Source organism: Falco naumanni, chromosome 11 (genome assembly GCF_017639655.2).
Source record: "Falco naumanni isolate bFalNau1 chromosome 11, bFalNau1.pat, whole genome shotgun sequence".
In the NCBI taxonomy this organism is placed as follows: domain Eukaryota; kingdom Metazoa; phylum Chordata; class Aves; order Falconiformes; family Falconidae; genus Falco; species Falco naumanni.
Window position 1 is genome coordinate 1,711,627 of NC_054064.1, and position 18,582 is coordinate 1,730,208.

General features: G+C 39.7%; 1 protein-coding gene across 3 annotated transcripts; it reads left to right on the forward strand.

The window, feature by feature from the left end:
• Positions 1-17,526, forward strand: F13B (coagulation factor XIII B chain). 3 transcript variants are annotated; one of them, XR_005830235.1, is made up of 13 exons: positions 1-124; positions 1,820-2,020; positions 2,534-2,719; positions 3,162-3,338; positions 3,472-3,648; positions 5,336-5,515; positions 5,848-5,946; positions 7,642-7,824; positions 9,651-9,854; positions 10,367-10,549; positions 11,252-11,493; positions 17,194-17,400; positions 17,506-17,526. XR_005830235.1 is itself a non-coding variant. In XM_040611275.1 (12 exons), the coding sequence occupies exons 1-11, from the start codon at positions 43-45 to the stop codon at positions 11,461-11,463; spliced, it is 1,884 nt and encodes a 627-aa protein (XP_040467209.1). In that variant the 5' UTR covers positions 1-42; the 3' UTR covers positions 11,464-11,493; positions 11,983-12,078. The 3 variants fall into 3 exon arrangements, 2 of the variants coding, with proteins under 2 accessions (XP_040467209.1, XP_040467208.1); XM_040611275.1 differs by lacking the exons at positions 17,194-17,400; positions 17,506-17,526 and adding an exon at positions 11,983-12,078; XM_040611274.1 differs by lacking the exons at positions 17,194-17,400; positions 17,506-17,526 and having other exon boundaries at positions 11,252-12,078.
• The last annotated feature ends 1,056 nt before the right edge of the window (positions 17,527-18,582 follow it).

Here is an 18,582-nt window from a genome sequence, read left to right on the forward strand (position 1 = left end):
AGTAATACTTCGGGGAGTTTTCACAAGTGGTGGAAACTGTTCATGGAGACAGTAATGAAGATGAGATTTAAAAGCTGTTTTTTCTTCCTAGTTATGATGTATTCAGGCAAACTCTTTGCAGAAGGTAAATACACCAAATTCTATTGTTAATCAATGTACGTTGGGTCTAGAACTTGTGGTCTAAGTAACTGAAGTGCAATGTCTTTCATATCTTTACCAAAGGTAAACACTGCTTTTGAAATACATTTTTCTTGTGAGATGGCTGATGATCATGATTCAACTGTCGCTGTAGCTCAGGGCTACAGATTCATATTTAAACTTCAAAGTAATATTGAAAGGTTCAGAAAAAAATTATTTTGGAATATATTTAAGTGGTATTGAGGCACTTATACAAATTGCATTTTGTACTATGAAAACATTTTATGTATTAAAGTGTTTTGGCTTTACCACGAAGCAAGGGAGTGGAAGTTAAATGGAACCTGCAGAAGCTAATCTAGGGTGGGTTTGCATTTCCTATCCCTTTTTTCATCGGCACTTAATTATTGGGTTTATACAGTTCTACCACTTGAACTGCAAGTTCACAAAGCTGTGGACTGTATATGAAGGTACATCCATTTATTGAAAAGGTGTCCCTTTTTTTGCATTTCATTTTGTATCTACTAATGTATATTCAACTCCAGCATATTTGTTGCAACTACTTCTGTCTTCACTAGAGTTTTGTCGTTATGCAAAGCAGTTGAAATTACACTGATACCCTTTGGAAAGTCAAATGAAAGGTATGTAGGTAGCAACCATTTCTGTCTTAATTACCTAAAAATCTTCAGTACCCCCAGGTTTGTTTGTTTTATTTAGATGTGATACAGCAGCTGTGTGAGGAAGGGAATTATTTAAAAAAAAAATTTATCTTGGCATTTTTTATTTATTAAAAACACTAAATTTGCAGAGAATTCTAGTAAATGCAGTAAATTCTAGTCACATTATTGAGTGAAGGAGCAGTAGTTTGTTATTTCGGTTCTAAAATGTGTAGGGTGAATGCAGCAGTACCAACTTGTGGGATAATTCTGCCCAATTATAATGAGATTCATAGATGGTGATTAAGTTTTTAAAACTTGATTCTTCAGTATTCTTGTAATGCTATGAAGACAATTTTTGAGACCCAAAGGATAATTTTATAAGAAATCTGAACATAAGTATTGTTTCTTTGTGGTGGGTTTTGGTTTTGGGTTTTTTGGGTTTTTTTTGACTTAATGTCATATTCAGCACAACTCCCCTTAAAGGTTTTCTCCTATTATTGGTTTGTCGGGGTTTTTTTAATTACAGTTCTATTTGTTCTTTCCTTAACCTCCATTTCTTTTCTGGTGACTGTTCTTAAATTCCCTTTCTTCAGTGTGTTTAACCGCTGTATTGCCTCCTGGCAGCTTGTCTCGCTGTTCTGGTAACGCTTGCTGAGCTGAGGCGCGATGGCATAGCTAGTCTTGGCACTGTTGCCATTGGATCTCGGAGCAGGCACCGGGATGTTTACGCAGCAAAGGGGTGCTTACGCTTACGTCTTCTGGGCTAAATGCTCAAATCAGTTTTGCCAGTTCACGTTAGGAATTTTCATTCTGCAGCTGATACTCCTGTGAATCTGAAGAACAAAAGCTGATATAATTGTAACATGTCTTAATTTCAGTGAGTCTTACAAGACCCTCCATGCTTGTAAGTAGTCATTCACCTGTTTGAAAGCCTGGTCAATCCAACTGATAGTAAATAAATTAATGCAAAAAAGTTCATACCTGGTCTGAGATTTTTAGTGAGAAATATATTTGTCTTTTTGCAGAAAAACCTTGTGATTTGCCACACATAGACAATGGAAAGATTGCCCAGTACTATTATAATTTCAAAAGTTACTATTTCCCTATGCGTAAGGAAAAAAAACTTTCCTATTCTTGTATGGCTGGTTATACAACAGAAACTGGGACCCAAGATGGAAGAATAACTTGTACAGCAAAGGGATGGTCTCCAGTGCCACGGTGCTACAGTGAGTTAGCTTTATTAATCTCGTCATTACTTCTAGCAGGAAACTTTTCTGGCTGGATTTCCTGGAACATACGGGAACAGAAATTGCCTAATAGGAGGGACTAAATGTGCAAGTTAGGGCAACAAAGTGAAATTAATCCTTTAGGTATATAAACTACATATGTATATATGTGGAATAATTTTTATAGTAAAACACATTTTAAAGGGTTTACCATATATATTTTTGTAAGAACCCCAAGAAAGCTGCCCAGTTTCCTTATTTTGGGGAAAACTAATGAATAGTTTCCTCTCAGATGTGTATCCTCTAGAGCCTCCCTAGCTCTAGGTTCCTTGGTTGTCATGCTCAGTGTTACTACTATTGGTTTGGTATATTTGATGATTGTAGTAGATTCCTTCAAAAGGTCCAAGAAACAAATTAGATCAGAACAGCTAAAAAACCCTTCTTTTGCTTGTTAGAGAACAAAAATATTCCATTAATTCATTCTTTCTAACCAAACTGTCTCCTTTCATTTAGAAAAATGTAACAAACCTCTTTTGGAAAATGGGTTTTTTTATGGTACAGAAATGTACTTCAAAATACACGACGAACTGCGATACGAATGCTATCCAGGCTACCACACTCCAGGTGGTGGTACTGAGGCTACTGTACAATGTCGACCAGAAGGATGGTCCTCCCAGCCAAGCTGTGCTAAAACGTTTGGTAGGGTTCTGCATTTTTCTCCTTCGTAAAGTCTTACACGTATCGAATTCTACTGTTCTTGCTGTACCTGTAGGGCCAAACTGCCTGTCTGAGGAGTACTAATGTGGGTTCTCAGCTGTAACTCCTGGGAAGAAGTTGCCAAATTCCACATGCTGCTAGTTTTGTGAAATTGTATACATAAAATTATATGTAGAAGGAATCACTATAGATGAAATCATGTTGTTTCAAATAAAACCATTGCCATTCAAACTTTCTTCCCAAATGATGGCTTGTGTAACTTGTGTAAACTACTGCATTTGTAATTATATATTATTTGCAAAGATTTTGCCTTGGATATGGTCACTGTTAAGGTATATATAAATATATATAATATATATATATTTTACAGTAATTGATCCTTTTGTTTGAAGTTATTAATATGCATATGCTTTACTTATTTAAGAGTCATGTCAAGTTCCCAATTTGCAGCACGGCAGCTACTTCACAGCCCAACAAGAGCTTCGACTGAATGAGAGGCTGCTATATAAATGTGATGAGGGGTATCACACTGCAGGAGGAAACACTACAGAAGAAGCAGTGTGTCTAACACATGGGTGGTCCCTTACTCCAAACTGCACTAGTACGTAATGGGCTGGAAAATAATTCTCCTTAAAATGTGATTTATTCCACAAATGAACAAAAATTTTGCAAAAAGGCTTGTTTTAAAGCTGGAGGGGGGGAAGCCTTTTCACCGCTGTGTGTGTTCTTCCTAGGAATAACTTGCTCCTCTTTGAGTGCAATAGCACATGGAGGTTTCTATCCTGTGAAGAAAATCTATGAAGAGGGAGACATAGTTCATTTTTTCTGTGAGGAAAATTATTCTGTCAGTGAATTTGATTTAATTCAATGTTATCATTTTGGATGGTATCCAGAGCCTCCGGTGTGTGAAGGTACCTTATTTTTACAGTTTTATCATGTCAAATTCTTAGTGAAAGATGAGCAACTTCTTTCATGAAATGCTTTATCAATACAACATAAAAATATGTTTTTTGTGCTAGTTTACCACCTAAATAGAAATCAAGTGTTAGCTGACAGGTACGGAGCCAAAGTAGCAGAGGAGGAAGCAATGAGAATAGGAATTAATTTTCATCTAACAATAGAGCAGATACTGTCTGATACTGTTGTTCCTCTGGACATTGTCTTCTGGAGAAGCAAGAATCAACAATTATGCAGAAGTTGTTCAGCCCCTGAAGCTCGAGTTTAACCATGTTCAGGTTACATGAAGGTTTAATGAAGCATGTTTAATCCTGCCTTGTGAGCTGGGAACCTGCCTCTTGAAAGGCATTAAAAATAAAATTTGTAACAAGTTTCTCTTGAATTCTTGGGGATTGTGGTACTTTTCAGAGTACAGCCTCACCAAACTATGCATGTTTTCAACAGAATTAGCTAGAAAGGTCATTCTGAGGACTGAACCACACCTTTAGCAATCACTGTCGCTTCCCCGGTCATTGAGGGATAACGGACATTCTCAGAAAAGAGACTTTCAAAAGAATGAAAGGTCTACTGAGCCAGGTGAAATACAGTATACAGCAGAAATCGGTATAAATCAATACTTAGGCTAATAGAGAACTTACAATATTGTTCAACATACCTTGATTGTTGTAGGTCATTATTTTATCTTAATGATGTTCCCTTCATCTGAGCTTTAGGAGATCTCACTGCCTCATGGTAACAAAATCTCTGCTTTATGTGTAAGGTATGCCAGCTGCTGATGACGGAGGGTGGGACAATCAATCATTTTTATTGGTTTAAGATAAATCTAAGATAATCTCTTCTCCAATATATTTTTCTCAGGATTTTTTCCCATGAAGTATGTTTTCTAAACAAAATTTAATAATCATTGTGTATGGGATGCTTGAGATTAAAAAAGTTATATTTAGCCTTTAAAATTTATAGGTGAGTTAAGCACAGTTTTCAGTAAAATCAGTGTTTTATAATTCCTTTATAGCTAATCTTGTAGAAGAATACGTGATTGAGTACAAAGGTGAAATTCATCTTCCCTTCCTAGCAGGCACAGTAGTATTTAAAATGCACTGGAATCTCTCAATTAAATGGCACGTGTTGGGACCCCAGCCCTGTATTTATTCTGATGACACAGCAGGATTTTTTCCTGAGTGAGTGCAGAGAAGGTGGGGTGCTCAGGAGTATGAAAACAAGGCCTAAATCTTGTTTTAAGAATACAGTAATCACAAACTTAATTTCAGGATAGGAAATGGGTTATTTTTATTGCTGCTTTTGTAGCATTAGAATTAATACATAAGCTGCTTTAAATATTATATCAATGGAGGGTATGGGAAATCTCTATTTCCTGAAGTCCTTTAAAGAACACTTTATTAAGTCTCTGTGGAGAAATGACAGATTTGTTTATAGCAGTGCAGTAGCGTAATACTTCTATATTTATTGAATGCAAAATCACTTTTTTGTTCTGGTTTCCTATTATTTTAAAGAAAATGAGAGCATTTCTTCTGGATCAACAAAAAATGTTTTTTGAGTGACAGGCTTGCATGCTATATAGTAAAATGAACTGTGTACATGGTTTTGATTAGTGAGAAAAAAATATGCTGCTTTTATTTTCAGATGTAAAAAATAAATGTCCTCCACCACCACTTCCTCCTCATGCCCGTACCATTGCAGTTAGAAGAACATATCATAATGGAGACAAAGTTTCTATACAGTGTCAAAGGACCTTTAAAATAAGAGGATCTGAGGAAATCCAGTGTGAAAAAGGAAAATGGACATCACTCCCTATTTGTATTGGTTAGTACCTTTGTGAAGACTGACAACTGAACTGAAAAGATTCTTCAAACAATGCTTTAATTTTCTGGAGAGCCTCAGTATCCATATCTGCAAAACTGTGTATGCTCTCCTCTATTCAAATGCTTGAGAGGTAAAGTGTTGCATAATTTGCAGACAATCTGTGCTCATAGTTTAAAGAGAAAGTATGAGCTAGGTGAATTCAGCTGACACCTGTATTATCTATTTTTCCCCTGGAATATTGATTTTATTACATCTTACAACGCATCAGTGTCTGTTTTGGTATTTGAAAATGAGTTATTTCTGAGAAAACTGGTTCTAAGTTTCTGCTATAGTTATAGGAATGATGGATAAGTGGGCATCTGAGGCACCACCATCAATTGAGGCAGATGCAGAAATGAGAGCAAACAAAACATATCGCAATGAAGATACAGGTAGGAGAACATTGCCTTTCTGTTTAAAAGGGACTTCAGTACTCTCCAATGCTATTATAGGTTTTTTATGACTACTCTTACTACTTTTTTGCTATAGTATGTTTCCTTATTCTTGAAAATGTTTGCATGTGCTACAGATGTCAGTGTAGCAGTCTGAATTAATGAAAGGCAGTGGCCTTGTTGCTTGTTCCTGGTGATTGTAAACTACACCTATAAGCTTATTCTGTATTTGTAATTTTATTTCATACCTTAGCATTTACCTTCAGTCATTTTGTACCCTTTCTGTTAACGTTGTTTGAACATGCAAATTCATGAGTATATTGATCTCCTGACCTCCTGCATCAAGATGACCTGACTAGCAGAAGGGGGAAAGGCTGTGGATGTTGTCTACCTGGACCTTAGTAAAGCCTTTGGCACCATCTCCCACAGCACCTCCTGGGGAAACTGGCTGCTCATGGCGTGCTCTGTGCTGGGTTAAAAGCTGCTGGAGGGCTGAGCCCAGAGAGCGGTGGTGAAAGGAGTTAAATCCCAGCGGCAGCCAGCCAAGAGCGGTGTGCCCCAGGGCTCCGTACTGGGGACAGTCCTGGTCAGTATCTTCATTGACCATCGGGAGGAGGGGACCCAGTGCACCCCCAGTGAGTTTGCAGAGGACACCAAGCTGGGGGGGAGTGTTGATCTGCTGGAGGTCAGGCTGGCTCTGCAGGGGGTTGGACTGATGGGCTGAGGCCAGCTGTATGAGGGTCAACAAGGAACAGTGCTGGGTCCTGCACTTGGGGCACAACAGCCCCACACAACGCTACAGGCTGGGGGAGGGGCGGCTGGAAAGCTGCCTGGCCAAAAAGGACCTGAGCTTGTTGATCAACAGCCACCTGCACAGGAGCCGGCCGTGTGCCCAGGTGGCCAAGAAGCCCAACGGCACCCTGGCTTGTACCAGACAGTGTGACCAGCAGGGCTGGGGAAGCGATAGGCCCCCAGTACGCAGCACTGGTGAGGCCGCACCTGGAATCCTGTGGCTGGTTCTGGGCCCCTCACTGCAGGAGGGACACTGAGGGGCTGGAGCGTGTCCAGGGAAGGGCAACGAGGCTGGGGAAGGGGCTGGAGCACAAGTTCCGTGAGGAGCAGCTGAGGGAACTGGGGTGGTCAGTCTGGAGAAGAGAGGATCTTGCTGCTCTCCGCAGCTCCCTGGCAGGAGGCAGGAGGCAGGTGGGGGTTGGTCTTTCCCAGATAACAAGCAACGAGACAAGAGGAAACAGCCTCCGGTTGTACCAGGGGAGGTTTAGATCGAATATTAGGAAAAATGTCTTCACAGACAGGGAGGTGATGCATTGGAACAGGCTGCCCAGCGAGGCGGTGGAATCGCCATCCCTGGAGGTGTTTAAAAAACCTCGTGGATGTGGTGCTTAGGGACGTGGTTTAGTGATGGGCTTGGCAGGCCTGGGTTAACGGTTGGACCTGATGATCTCAAATGGCTTTTCTGACCTAACCGGTCCTATGATTCAGTGAAATAGAATGCCTGTTTGCAATTCAGTAAGGCAAGTGTAGTGTTTCTGAAAATGAAATTTGAAAAAGAAACAATACTGGTTTATGTTTTCTTTGTACGTAACTTTTTTGCTCCGTCTATTGTAAGTCTGATACATTTGCCAGTGTTAACGTTGTTTTAAAGATCTAATTACCGATCTCCTTACCTCGTGTCAGAAATGCAGCAAGACTGTACCCCTCCACCTGGGATTAAAAATGGTGGTGTACTCGGCCCGTTACTGACAAGTTACAAAAATGGTTCCTCAGTAGAATACGTTTGTCAGCATTTGCATTTTTTGGATGGACCTAGTACTGTTTACTGTGAGCAAGGAAACTGGACGGAACCACCAGCTTGCTTGGGTAAGTCTCGTAAGAAAAAGAAAGTGTCATATGTAATACAGAAAGATAAAACTGGAAAGGACTTCTAGATAATCCTTTCATAACTGCCTTTTCTCTTCCAGTTGAGTTAATAACGATTCCAGAAACATGAAGATGAACCAAAATCAAACACGCCCAGGCCACTCCTGCTAGGTGTCCTCTGGCCTGTTCTTACAAACACCCAGTTAAACAGATTCCTCTGTTTTCCTGAGCGAGCTATTTAGAACATAAAGAATCCTCCTAGGTAACAGGGATAGCTGATTTCTGCTCCCATTCTTTCAGTGAATTCCTTCCGACCCTTCAGTAGGTGTTTAGAAGGAATGACTGTAGCCATTGCCAAAATGGCTTTTAGATACAAGTAACAAGGAATACAATGATTTCTTGGACTTACATTTTTAAACCTTCAACCTTTGTTTTTATTATGTGTCTTTATATCTATCATTTCATTCTGGACTTCATAATTTCTCCATGTTGCTCTTGAGTATGCTGTTCAAAACAATGTATAAAACTTCCATTAGGAATTTATCAATACTAGCAGGAATACAATTTCTGATGCTCTACAAGAGTTGTTTGGTTACCTTTCTTTCCTTCCTGTAATGAAATAATTCTGGTTTACTAGCCTCCTTTGTTAAATTGACTCACTTTAAGTTTGTAATCTTCTCTGAAAATGCAGATAAACAACCAGTTCAGTTTTAATTACTTATTTTTAAATGAATAAAACGTGCCTTGTCTGGATTGAAACATCCAGATCAACATTCTTGGATCTGAATACTCAAACAAATCCTGTGAAATAATGAGAACTCATTTCCGATGAGTGTTATTTGTCTCCTAAGCATCCAAATAACCACAATATCCTTTCCATGCTTTCATAGATTTCTTTTCAACCCTTAGCTAATCAGACCAGAGCGAGCACATACTGTAGTTAATTTCAGGAAAATATCCATACCAATTTGTTGTCATGGTGCTGTCATCAGAATGGATAATTTGATGACAGCTGACCCTCAGCAGAGCATTAATAAGGCCTCGATCAGGCAGTGATTCTTGTGAACTTGTAGAAATGCATTTTTATAACTGTCCCCCTGTCAGGCTTTACTGAAGTTGAACAGTGGTTTCAAAAGTTAATGAGGTTAACCGTCTAATGGAAAGCTAGGCTACCTGATGTGATCCTGGCACTAAATTTTAAGAAAAGTCTCAGAAAACAATGAAACCAATATTGAATAAACTGAAAAAGCCCAGAGAAGTATACAAAACTTCCAGAAGGTTTTTGGAAGGTCGGTGACTTCTTTTAACAATGGCAAAACAAAGCAAAAAACAAAGAAAATGAAATTGTCAAAACACTTCCTGAGGTAGTAGTTTAAATTTTACTGTATGTTAACTACTACTGCCTTCAAAGGGCTTACCAAATCTGTCAGCCAGATCTGATGGGTCAATTTTGATGGATGACTATTTTAATTATAAAAAACCCTTTCAAGTTACAGTAAGGAAGTTATTTTCTTCTTGAATGGTAAACCTAGGCTGCCATATGTTTACAAATACTTGTAGAAACCAGGTTTGTTCAGAAGTGTGCGTGTTCTGGGGTTTACTCTTCCCAGTTTAGGCTTTTTTTTTTTTTTTTAACATCATGTTATTTTTGTTACTTTGGGTCATTTTTTTTACATTTGCTTTCTTTTTTATGCATCTATAGTTCTTGCAATATTTGAAAACATTTTAGAATTATTGATACAGACTCCTCTTTCTTGACCCCTACAAAAGGGAGCTAAGAAATCATGTAAGGTTGCGTTTTATTGAAGTACACTTTTATTTCCTAGAACCGTGCAGTCTTAATGTAACTGATATGAACAGCAACAATATAGAATTGAAATGGAGACAGGAAGAATTAATTTTCCTACATGGCGATCTCGTAGAGTTTGAATGTAAACAGGGATACAGTTTTCTCCAGACTACCATTCCCTCTCCTGGACGGACGCAGTGTAACCATGGCAGACTAAAATACCCAAAATGCCTTATGCAAGGTAAACCAATACTTTTTTTTTATATTCCTTTTTAAATTGATCCATCTCAAACATATCTAGAAACAACTTCCTTTGGCAGTGTGGGCCTAGAATCTGTTATGAATAATAGATGTTTAGGACTCAACAACACAGCTACCCTTGCACAAGACAGCTGTATTATTAAATATATCCAAGCATGGAAAACCAGTACACCTTCCTTTGACGGTGAAGGCTGTAGGAAGGAGGCAGGAGCTCTTCTTCAAGCCCAGGGAACTCAAAGCTCTGCAGAAAGACAGCTATAAACAATTCAATGTGCCCAAGGATGTCTTATGGTTACACTTAAGCAGGAGATTGCATTCTGCATTTCTTATGGCTGGCATAAAGCTGGAGATTGCGTCCTGATCTGAAACATAATAAAGTAGTAAGAAAGTACACAGAGCTGCTAAATATCTAGTGTTGACAGGCATTTCAAACTGCTGATTTGTTAGTTGCTTGAGCTGAATATTTCTCAGATGTTTTTAATGTTATTCCAGCTCCTACAGAAAAATGTGACTCTCCCCCTTCTATTGTGAACGGAGCTCTTACTCGCCCACCTCTGACCCAGTACGACAACGGTTCTTCAGTTCAATATAGTTGCTCTGACTATCACTTTTTGGAAGGATCTGAGAGAATCTACTGTTCTGAAGGACAGTGGACTTCACCACCAGTTTGTATAGGTAGGTGTGATAAAATAAATAAGTGTTTATTTCTCTCTGTAATTCATAGAATAGTTTGGAAGTGACCTTTAAAGGTCATCTAGTCCAACCCCCTGCAATAAACAGGGACATCTTCAACTGCGTCAGGTTCCTCAGAGCCCTGTCCAAACTGACCTCAAATATTTCCAGAGATGGGGCATCTACCACCTCTCTGGGCAACCTGTACCAGTGCTTCACCACCCTCATTGTAAAAAAATTCTTCCTTATATTAATTCTAAATTCACCCTCTTTTCATTTAAAACCATTACTCCTTGTCCTATTGCTACAGGCCCTACTAAAACACCTGCCCCCATCTTTCTTACAAGCCCCTATTTAAGTATTGAAAGGCTGCTGTAAGGTCTCCCCTGAGCCTTCTCTTCTCCAGGCTGAACAACCCCAACTCACTATATTCACATAGTTACAATTTATAAATCGAGTATTGTCAACTAGGACTTGATCTCACCTTCATTTTTTTCAGGTAGAGATGAAAGTTTTAATAGAAGCAAGTGTAAGTTTGGCTATTTTCTTAAATATGGCATACCTGCAGCATGCAAAAATACAGCGATATAATTTATGCTATATTAAGAGAAAGGCAAATAATTTAGTCTTACTGTAGACTACTCAAAATTATGCTATTTCAAAAATAATCAGTTTATTAACACTGATCAAATCTCTCTTCTTTAGAGCCATGTATGTTGTCAAAAAATGAAATGGAGAAAAATAATGTGCTGCTGCAAGAGTTCTATAAGAATCAAGTTTATTTTTATCATGGAGATTACGTTGGATTTTACTGTAAGCAGAACCATTTTGGAGCAGAATCTGGTACAACTTTATTTCAAGTGCAGTGTAAGAGAGGACAGCTGACATATCCGAGGTGTATTGAAAGAGCAAAATAAGTATGGACTTTAGGAAAGCCTATAGGAAAGGTATGTACACGTTCTCAATCTAGTATTAACAGCTGAATTAAGACAGCCTTGTATTTTCAAGACCACTACAGTCAGCTTTGAGAAATGAGTGTTCAGTGGCATTGTTGGGTCTGAGCTGAAGGGGGAGGGAAGTGAAAGCTCTTTATGGTATGAGGACTGGGAATGCAGCAGAAGGATGTGATACTGGCATACGGGTGGAAAAATTAGGATGAAATAATTTTATAAGGTTTGCAGTGATAAACTTGAGATGCATCACAATCTGGAGGACTTGAACAAAGCACCACAAGGAGAAGCTGCTGAGCAAGTAATGACCTTTGTGAGGATATTTGTGATTTTGATACTATGAGTGCTTTAGTGACTACAGAATATAGCTAAATTGCGATTTAATTTCATGCCCTTCAAATGGATGTTAAACTCCTAATTTTACAGTGGGAAAGGAGAGGCCTATTATTTTGTACATCTTAACAGCACTCGTGTCTCCTTTTGCAGATAAGAAGCCTCTATAGGACAAGACTTTGAAAGAAAAAAAGCATGTAAAAAAAAAAAGTTTAAGGGATTGGTGAAAACATTTAAAATTGAAAAATATGCAAAATCTACTGAGTAGGTTTTTATTATTAGAAGAAAAAAATTCAAGAAAACATCTTTGTTTTGCTAATTAAGAACACTGAAATTATTAAAATATCTAGTCCAGCTACTGTGGATGATTTCCTATGACACTTAAACATTGGTACTTTTGGAGCTCTGTCTGTGAACGTGTGTGACTGAAGATATGAAGATAATCCAGGAAAATGGACAGTTTGCCTTGCATCCATGTTAGTATATTTTAATAAAAAAATCACTATAAGGATTTCTTCTGTATTTTATGTCTAAATCACATCTTTCTGTGATATTGTTGCATGTACTGTGTTCTGTATGGTTTTGCAAGGCTTTGGTGACTGCTACATGAATAAATCAAAAAAGAAATTAAAGCATTAAAGGAATACAAAACTTCTGCTTATTTAATCAAAACCCAGTCAACCATTTGGTGGGGGAAAAAAAGAGGTTGATAAAAATAGCATTTTACATGCAATTTACAATAGCCCTCCAAAATGCTTTCAAAAGATTAAAAAGTCATTGCTTTGTAAAGTGGTATTTAAAAATGAAGACAAATAACAATGAGATTTAGTAATTTAACATAACGAACTTTCAGTGTGTGACTTGTAGATCTGAACTAGATGTTCACTACCACTTTTATTTCTAGGTTATGTTATGAGAAGCATTTGTAATGTGAGTTGGTGAGTCTTTCTCAGTTAAGAAATAATGTAAGAAAGCAGTTAAACAAAATGATTGGTGAAAAGTTTTTAACCAGTAAGTTTTGGTGTATTGAATGTTGTTACCTTAATAGCTGCCATTTAGGCTTGCTGTGCATCCAGAAACTATTTGTTCTGAGCCAAATACATAGGAATTAATCTCAGTCTCTTGAGTTTTTATGTCCTAATCATTTCTGTGTCTGTGAAAGGTAGAAACCCCGCTCTGTTTCCCTTGAACGTGAAGGGTGTGATAAGGCATGCACGTGATATAATTGAAGCTCTCCAGGTATACTAGTCAAGGAGCTCTGTGCTTGATCACCTTTGCTTAGATCAGGCTGAGACCCTAAATCTGTAGCCTTGACCATACCACAGAGATCAAACCGGTTTCCATGATCTGGAAACCCTGTTCAGAGCAGGGATGGGGGCGTGCTCTTTAGCCAGCACTGTGGTGGTGCCCTTCCAGACCTGATGGTGTCAGCATCTTCTCAGTTGTTTCCTAACACCACCCTGTGCTAGTGTATTTAATTATTTTGTTCTTGGGTTCTTTTGCAGCATGTTCAGAACAGCATCCAGGTATCTTCTCTGGTAAAAAGAATGTGAGTTTCTTTCATTTTCCCCTTCTCAATTTTCTTGCATGAATTACTTGAAAACAAACTTTGTTGCTTGCAGTTTGAAATCTCGGGCTATGTTATTTCTGTTAATTAGCACAACAGAATTAAGTGGGGGAAAATGAGAGTTATAGCTTGGGTTTCAAAATCTGAAAAATCTCAAACATCTGTATGAAAGATCAAAAAAAAAGATTTACAATGTGAACATTGCAAAACCAACTGAACACGGAATCCTTAAAGAAGTTAATGAAAACACAGTAAACAATGAAGTTGCTTTTTGGAAGGTAGGGAAGCTTTGTTAATTTCTTTTCTACTTCCTTTCTACTACCTTAATTTTCCCAGAATAAGTTCATGCAAAAGGCCGTGTGGGAAGGCACAGATCAGCTACATGCGCTGCTGTGCTAGCGGGGAAGCTGCTGCAGGCTCGCAGCTCGGGCATGCTGTTGTCCTGGGGGGGCTGGGATGCTGAAAGCGCGTCTGCCAAAACTCTGTGCTCCCCGCGTCTGGAATGTACAGTGTGAGTGAGGGCCAGTGATGTACAAGCCCAGGAACGTTTCTGACCCCCAGAGTGTATTTGGAAGCAGAGACAGAACTTTTATCTTTGACAGTATTTTCTTAGACTTACCAAACAGTGGTGCTAGAATAACTTTCAGAATAACCATCAACATACCAAAGACCTTAATTTAAACCTTTAACAGTCTTGAACTTTTGCTGGCTTTCTGCCTAGGTAGTCATGGAATTGTAGAATAAGAATCAGGTTGCTCAGGACTCTGCCTGAGTTTTTAATATCTTCAGGGAGATGTTTTCTAACCTATTCAAATGACTGTCTACCCTAGTGGTGAATCTTTTTTTCTAATATCTAACTGATATTAGATAATAGATATTAATATCTAACTGGAACTTCTTTTGCTGTGGATTTGTCTCTGTTGTCTTTCATCCTGTTACTATGCATCTCTGGGAAGAGTATGGCTCCATCTTCTCTGTATTCTCCCATTAGGAAACCAAAACCAGAAACAAGGTCTCCTCTCAGCCTTCTCTTTTTAAGAAATATTCAGAAAAGAACGTGGGGGTTTTTTGGTCATATGGGGCATAATAAAAATCATTATTTTATGCTTCTGTTGGTGCCTCTCCTTGTGTAGCAGAGCCTTCCAGTACCCTCAGAATGGCAATAGATCTCAACTCTGACGTTTCACAGTGACAGCGCTGGCTTGGGGGTAGGTAGATGTTATAACATTTCTGCAGCAAGATTGGATTGTGCACATTTCTTCAAGATCAGCCCTTTATGTGTTATCGCAGAATACCTTGGGGACCTTTTAAAGATCATCTAGTTCCAACCCTGCTGCCATGGGCAGGGACACCTTCCACCAGACCAGGTTGCTCAAAGCCCCATCCAGCCTGGCCTGGAACACTGCCAGGGATGGAGCATCCACAGCTGCTCTGGGCAGCCTGTGCCAGCGTCTCGCCACCCTCACTGTAAAAAAATTTCTTCCTTATATTCAGTCTAAATCCACTCTCTTTCAGTTAAAACCATTCTTCCGTCACAACAGAGAGGCCTTTCCTCTTGCCTTACCAACCTCACATTCATGTGTTTTTTGCAAACATCAGCTGAAAAGGCATTTGGATTTATTTTTGCAGGCTGTAATTTCTGTTTTCCAGTTAAGTTCTCACCTCTGTAGTACGTAATACTATGTAGTACATTGTATATAGGCTTTGATCTGGATGTGAAGTCGTAGATGGGGCGCTTCCTGCAGCAGCCTGTTTTCGGTGCTGTGCACGCTGATTCGGACTGGCACGATTTAACCAAGCTGAACCTGTTGCCCAGTAAAGTTTCAACAACTTATATTGGCTTTAAAATGTTTGATGTACTGAAGCTGGTGGGCTTGTGGCCCACACCTGTTGCCTTTGGGGAGCTCTGAATGAAGCATGAGAATATTTGGTAAATGTAAGAAGACCCTTCTCTCTAAAGGGCATGACTGGGGAATATGGACGGAAAGGAGTTAAAAGTCAGTCTCCAGAACATTTGGGAGTAGAATTCACAGCAATTTCCTGTGTTTTAATAAGTGGTACTTTACTTTCTGGAGTCCTGTTAGGAAGTTTCTGGGTTATAAAGTCACTCGGGTATCAATAGCCTCTGACACAATATCTGCTATCAGAGGGGGAAGATAGTTGTCTTGGGGGATTTTGGGTAGAGTGGATACAAAAGCAGTGCTACGTGACTCAGCGGTGTGTAATTTAATAATTTTTCCCTCTTTTTTGTTGTTCTTAGTGCTATGCTAAAAGTGAACATTCCTAAGTGAGGGACCAGTCTTCCTGAAATCACAGGATTAGAAGGTGGGGAAGAAGTGAGACAAAGATTGGACTCAGAGTGAAATCCAAAAAGCTTTGTTAGATACTCTTTGTGGGGTTTGTTTTATATTGCAAAACTGCCAGGATTCCATAAACAATAGTGCTTAAGGTCATGTTGGACTAGTATGTAAGAATCTAAAATACAAATAAATGCTATATGCCTCTAGAAATACTACTTGCATGCTTATATTCCTGGTTTTCTCTAAGGAATGTGCTTAGTTCCTTAAAAAATTGTTAATATAGGTTGTTAATATTGCATACCTGTCACTGAGACTTTTGTGGACTTATATTTACAAAAAAGCCAGTCTGCAAGGTGCTTTGAAGTTCTGCTAGTTGTATGATGTGGCATATCAGTGATGATGAAATTCATTTGGTGTATGTAGTCATAGCAATGTCTGCTGGTCCTCAGATGGATGTTATCATTCAGTAAACAAAACAATGCCATGTCTGTTTTTGAAGGTAGGAAAAACAACTCAAGTCAATTGCTATGTTAGTTAATATTGTATTTCACATTAGTTCCTAGCAGCAAGTGCATGGGGGCGGGGTGGAGGGTGTGGGGTGTGGGGTGGGTGGGGGAGAGAAAAAAGAGAATGTCTTGAGAAAGAAGCTTGTGTAAGAAACTCCACAGAAAATCATCTTGAGAATGATCTTTGTCATGTGAGGGTGGAACTCAATTCAGTCACAGTTGTCCCGCTGGTGCAACCCAGTAAATATTTTTTGCCATGGCTAATGAAAAACACAGGCTCTGCATTGACTTGACGGCGTGGGATCTCTGAGCTTGCCTGTGTTTGTCTTAGGCTGATTTTAGCTTGTTCAGCTGTGATAGCAATCACCCCCTTAGCTGCCTAAACATGTTTTAGTTTATCTTTAATTTGTAGGATCATAGAATAGCTTGAGTTGGAAGGGACCCTTAAAGATCACCTAGTCTAACGCCCTGCCCCAGGCAGGGGCACTTTCCACTAGCTCAGGTTGCTCAAAGCCCCGTCCAGTCCAGCTGTGGTTCACTGTGGTGTTCCCCTCCTGCCTTGCTGGCCTCCTTGAGAAAGACTGGTGCTGTCAACCAGAGGAGCAGTGGAAGGATGCGTGTAACATGTACTAGTACAGTCTTTCTGTAAAACACTTAAAAATTTGCATTGCTGAGGCTTTCTTGCATTAACTTGGACTATGAATTTTAGCATTATTGGAATAGGACTAACATAACTTAGTATTTTTATTAGGCTGTTAAAATCTTAAGCAAACTGATAATAAATTATGGGTTTCACATGCAAGGTGGTTTTGACCATAATAAAATCTGAAGTCATAACATTTGGAAAGCGAAGTGCATTATACTGTACATTATAAACACACCGTGAGATTTTGGTCATGGGTTTCGTAATGCTTCTGTGTCAGTTCAGTCTGAAATGTTTTGTGAAAGTATCGAAGTCTTTTTGCAACAACTGCATAATTTATCTGTACAGATTGGATACTGTCTTGCAAGAAAATTGGGAGGAGATTGCAAGGACAGTCTCAGGAATCATGGAAGTTAATACAAGTGCATGCAATTTGGAGTGCAGAAAATCGCAAGTCTGTTGCAGGGGTCATCTTTAACTTCTAAAGCTTGCAAATGGCACTGCTGAGCCACACCACAGTGCTGCTGCTGTGGATGGGTTGTACTACACGTACAGGTAAGTTATTAAATGGAAGTCTATGCTTTCAACTGATGTAGCTGGTGACAATAAAGCAAAATGAACTGCAAAAAAATATTAAACTATACCATTTTCTAATCATAGATTTCCTTTCAGAAGTTTGGAATGAGAATTTCAATTCAGAACTATGTATTTGAGAATATTTGCTTTGTATTTTCTTGTATGAGCTTCCTTCTTTGGCTTGTGCCTGAATTTAATGGCTCTCATAGAGATTTACTACAAGCCCTAACTCACTCAAAATACATTAAACCATAATTCCTTTGTATTTCAATTATGCTACTATTATTCTGAATACATACTATTAAAAACGCATGTCCTGGTTTTGGCTGGGACAGAGTTAATTTTCTGCCTAGCAGCTGGCTGGTGCTGTGTTGGGATTTGGGTGGGAACCCTGCTGATAACACACCGGGGTGTTTGGTTGTTGCCGGGTCGTGTTTATACCAAGTCAAGGACTTGTCAGTTCCTCTGGCCCTGCCAGCGAGGGGGCTGGGGGGGCACGAGGAGCTGGGAGGGGGCACAGCCAGGACAGCTGACCCGAGCCAGCCAGAGCGGTATTGCACACCGTAGGATGACATTTTGAGTATATAAGCTGGAGGAAGAAGGAAGGGGGGATGTTCAGGTTGTGGCATTTGTCTTCCCAAGCACCCGTTACCTGTGCTGGAGCGCTGCTGCCCTGGGGATGGCCGAACACCTGCCTGCCATGGGGAGTGGGGGATGAATCCCTTGGTTTGCTTTGCCTGTGTGTGGCTTTTGCTTTGCCTATTAAATTGTCTTTGCCTCAGCCCAGGAGTTTTCTCACTTTTACTCCTCTGATGCTCGCCCCCATCCCACTGTGGGGGGAGTGAGGGAGTAGCTGCGTGGTGCTTAGCCACCCGCTGGGGTAAACCGCGACATAAATGAAAGGAGTTATTAAAGGAAAAGACTTATTCAAGGATAAGGAAGGAAAGGAACTGTTCAAGGAAAGGAACTTGGCGTGTGCAGGATCCTGTCAGGATCGATAGTACACAGGCAGGCCCTGGGGGGGCTGAGCTGTGTACAGACAAACCTGCACACAGAACCAGCCCTGATGAGCTGCCCAGATGTGTTGGATGGAGCCCCCCAGCCCCTGGGAGGGCATGTGGGTGGAGACCCCCGGTGGGGATGGTCAAGGCCATGGAGATT

Excerpts from the sequence above, each read along its gene's own strand:
- F13B (XM_040611274.1), top strand. The coding sequence starts at position 43 with ATGGAGACAGTAATGAAGATGAGATTTAAAAGCTGTTTTTTCTTCCTA. Across the intron at positions 2,021-2,533 it reads TCCAGTGCCACGGTGCTACA|AAAAATGTAACAAACCTCTT; the intron begins GTGAGTTAGCTT and ends CCTTTCATTTAG. Across the intron at positions 7,825-9,650 it reads GGAACCACCAGCTTGCTTGG|AACCGTGCAGTCTTAATGTA; the intron begins GTAAGTCTCGTA and ends TTTATTTCCTAG.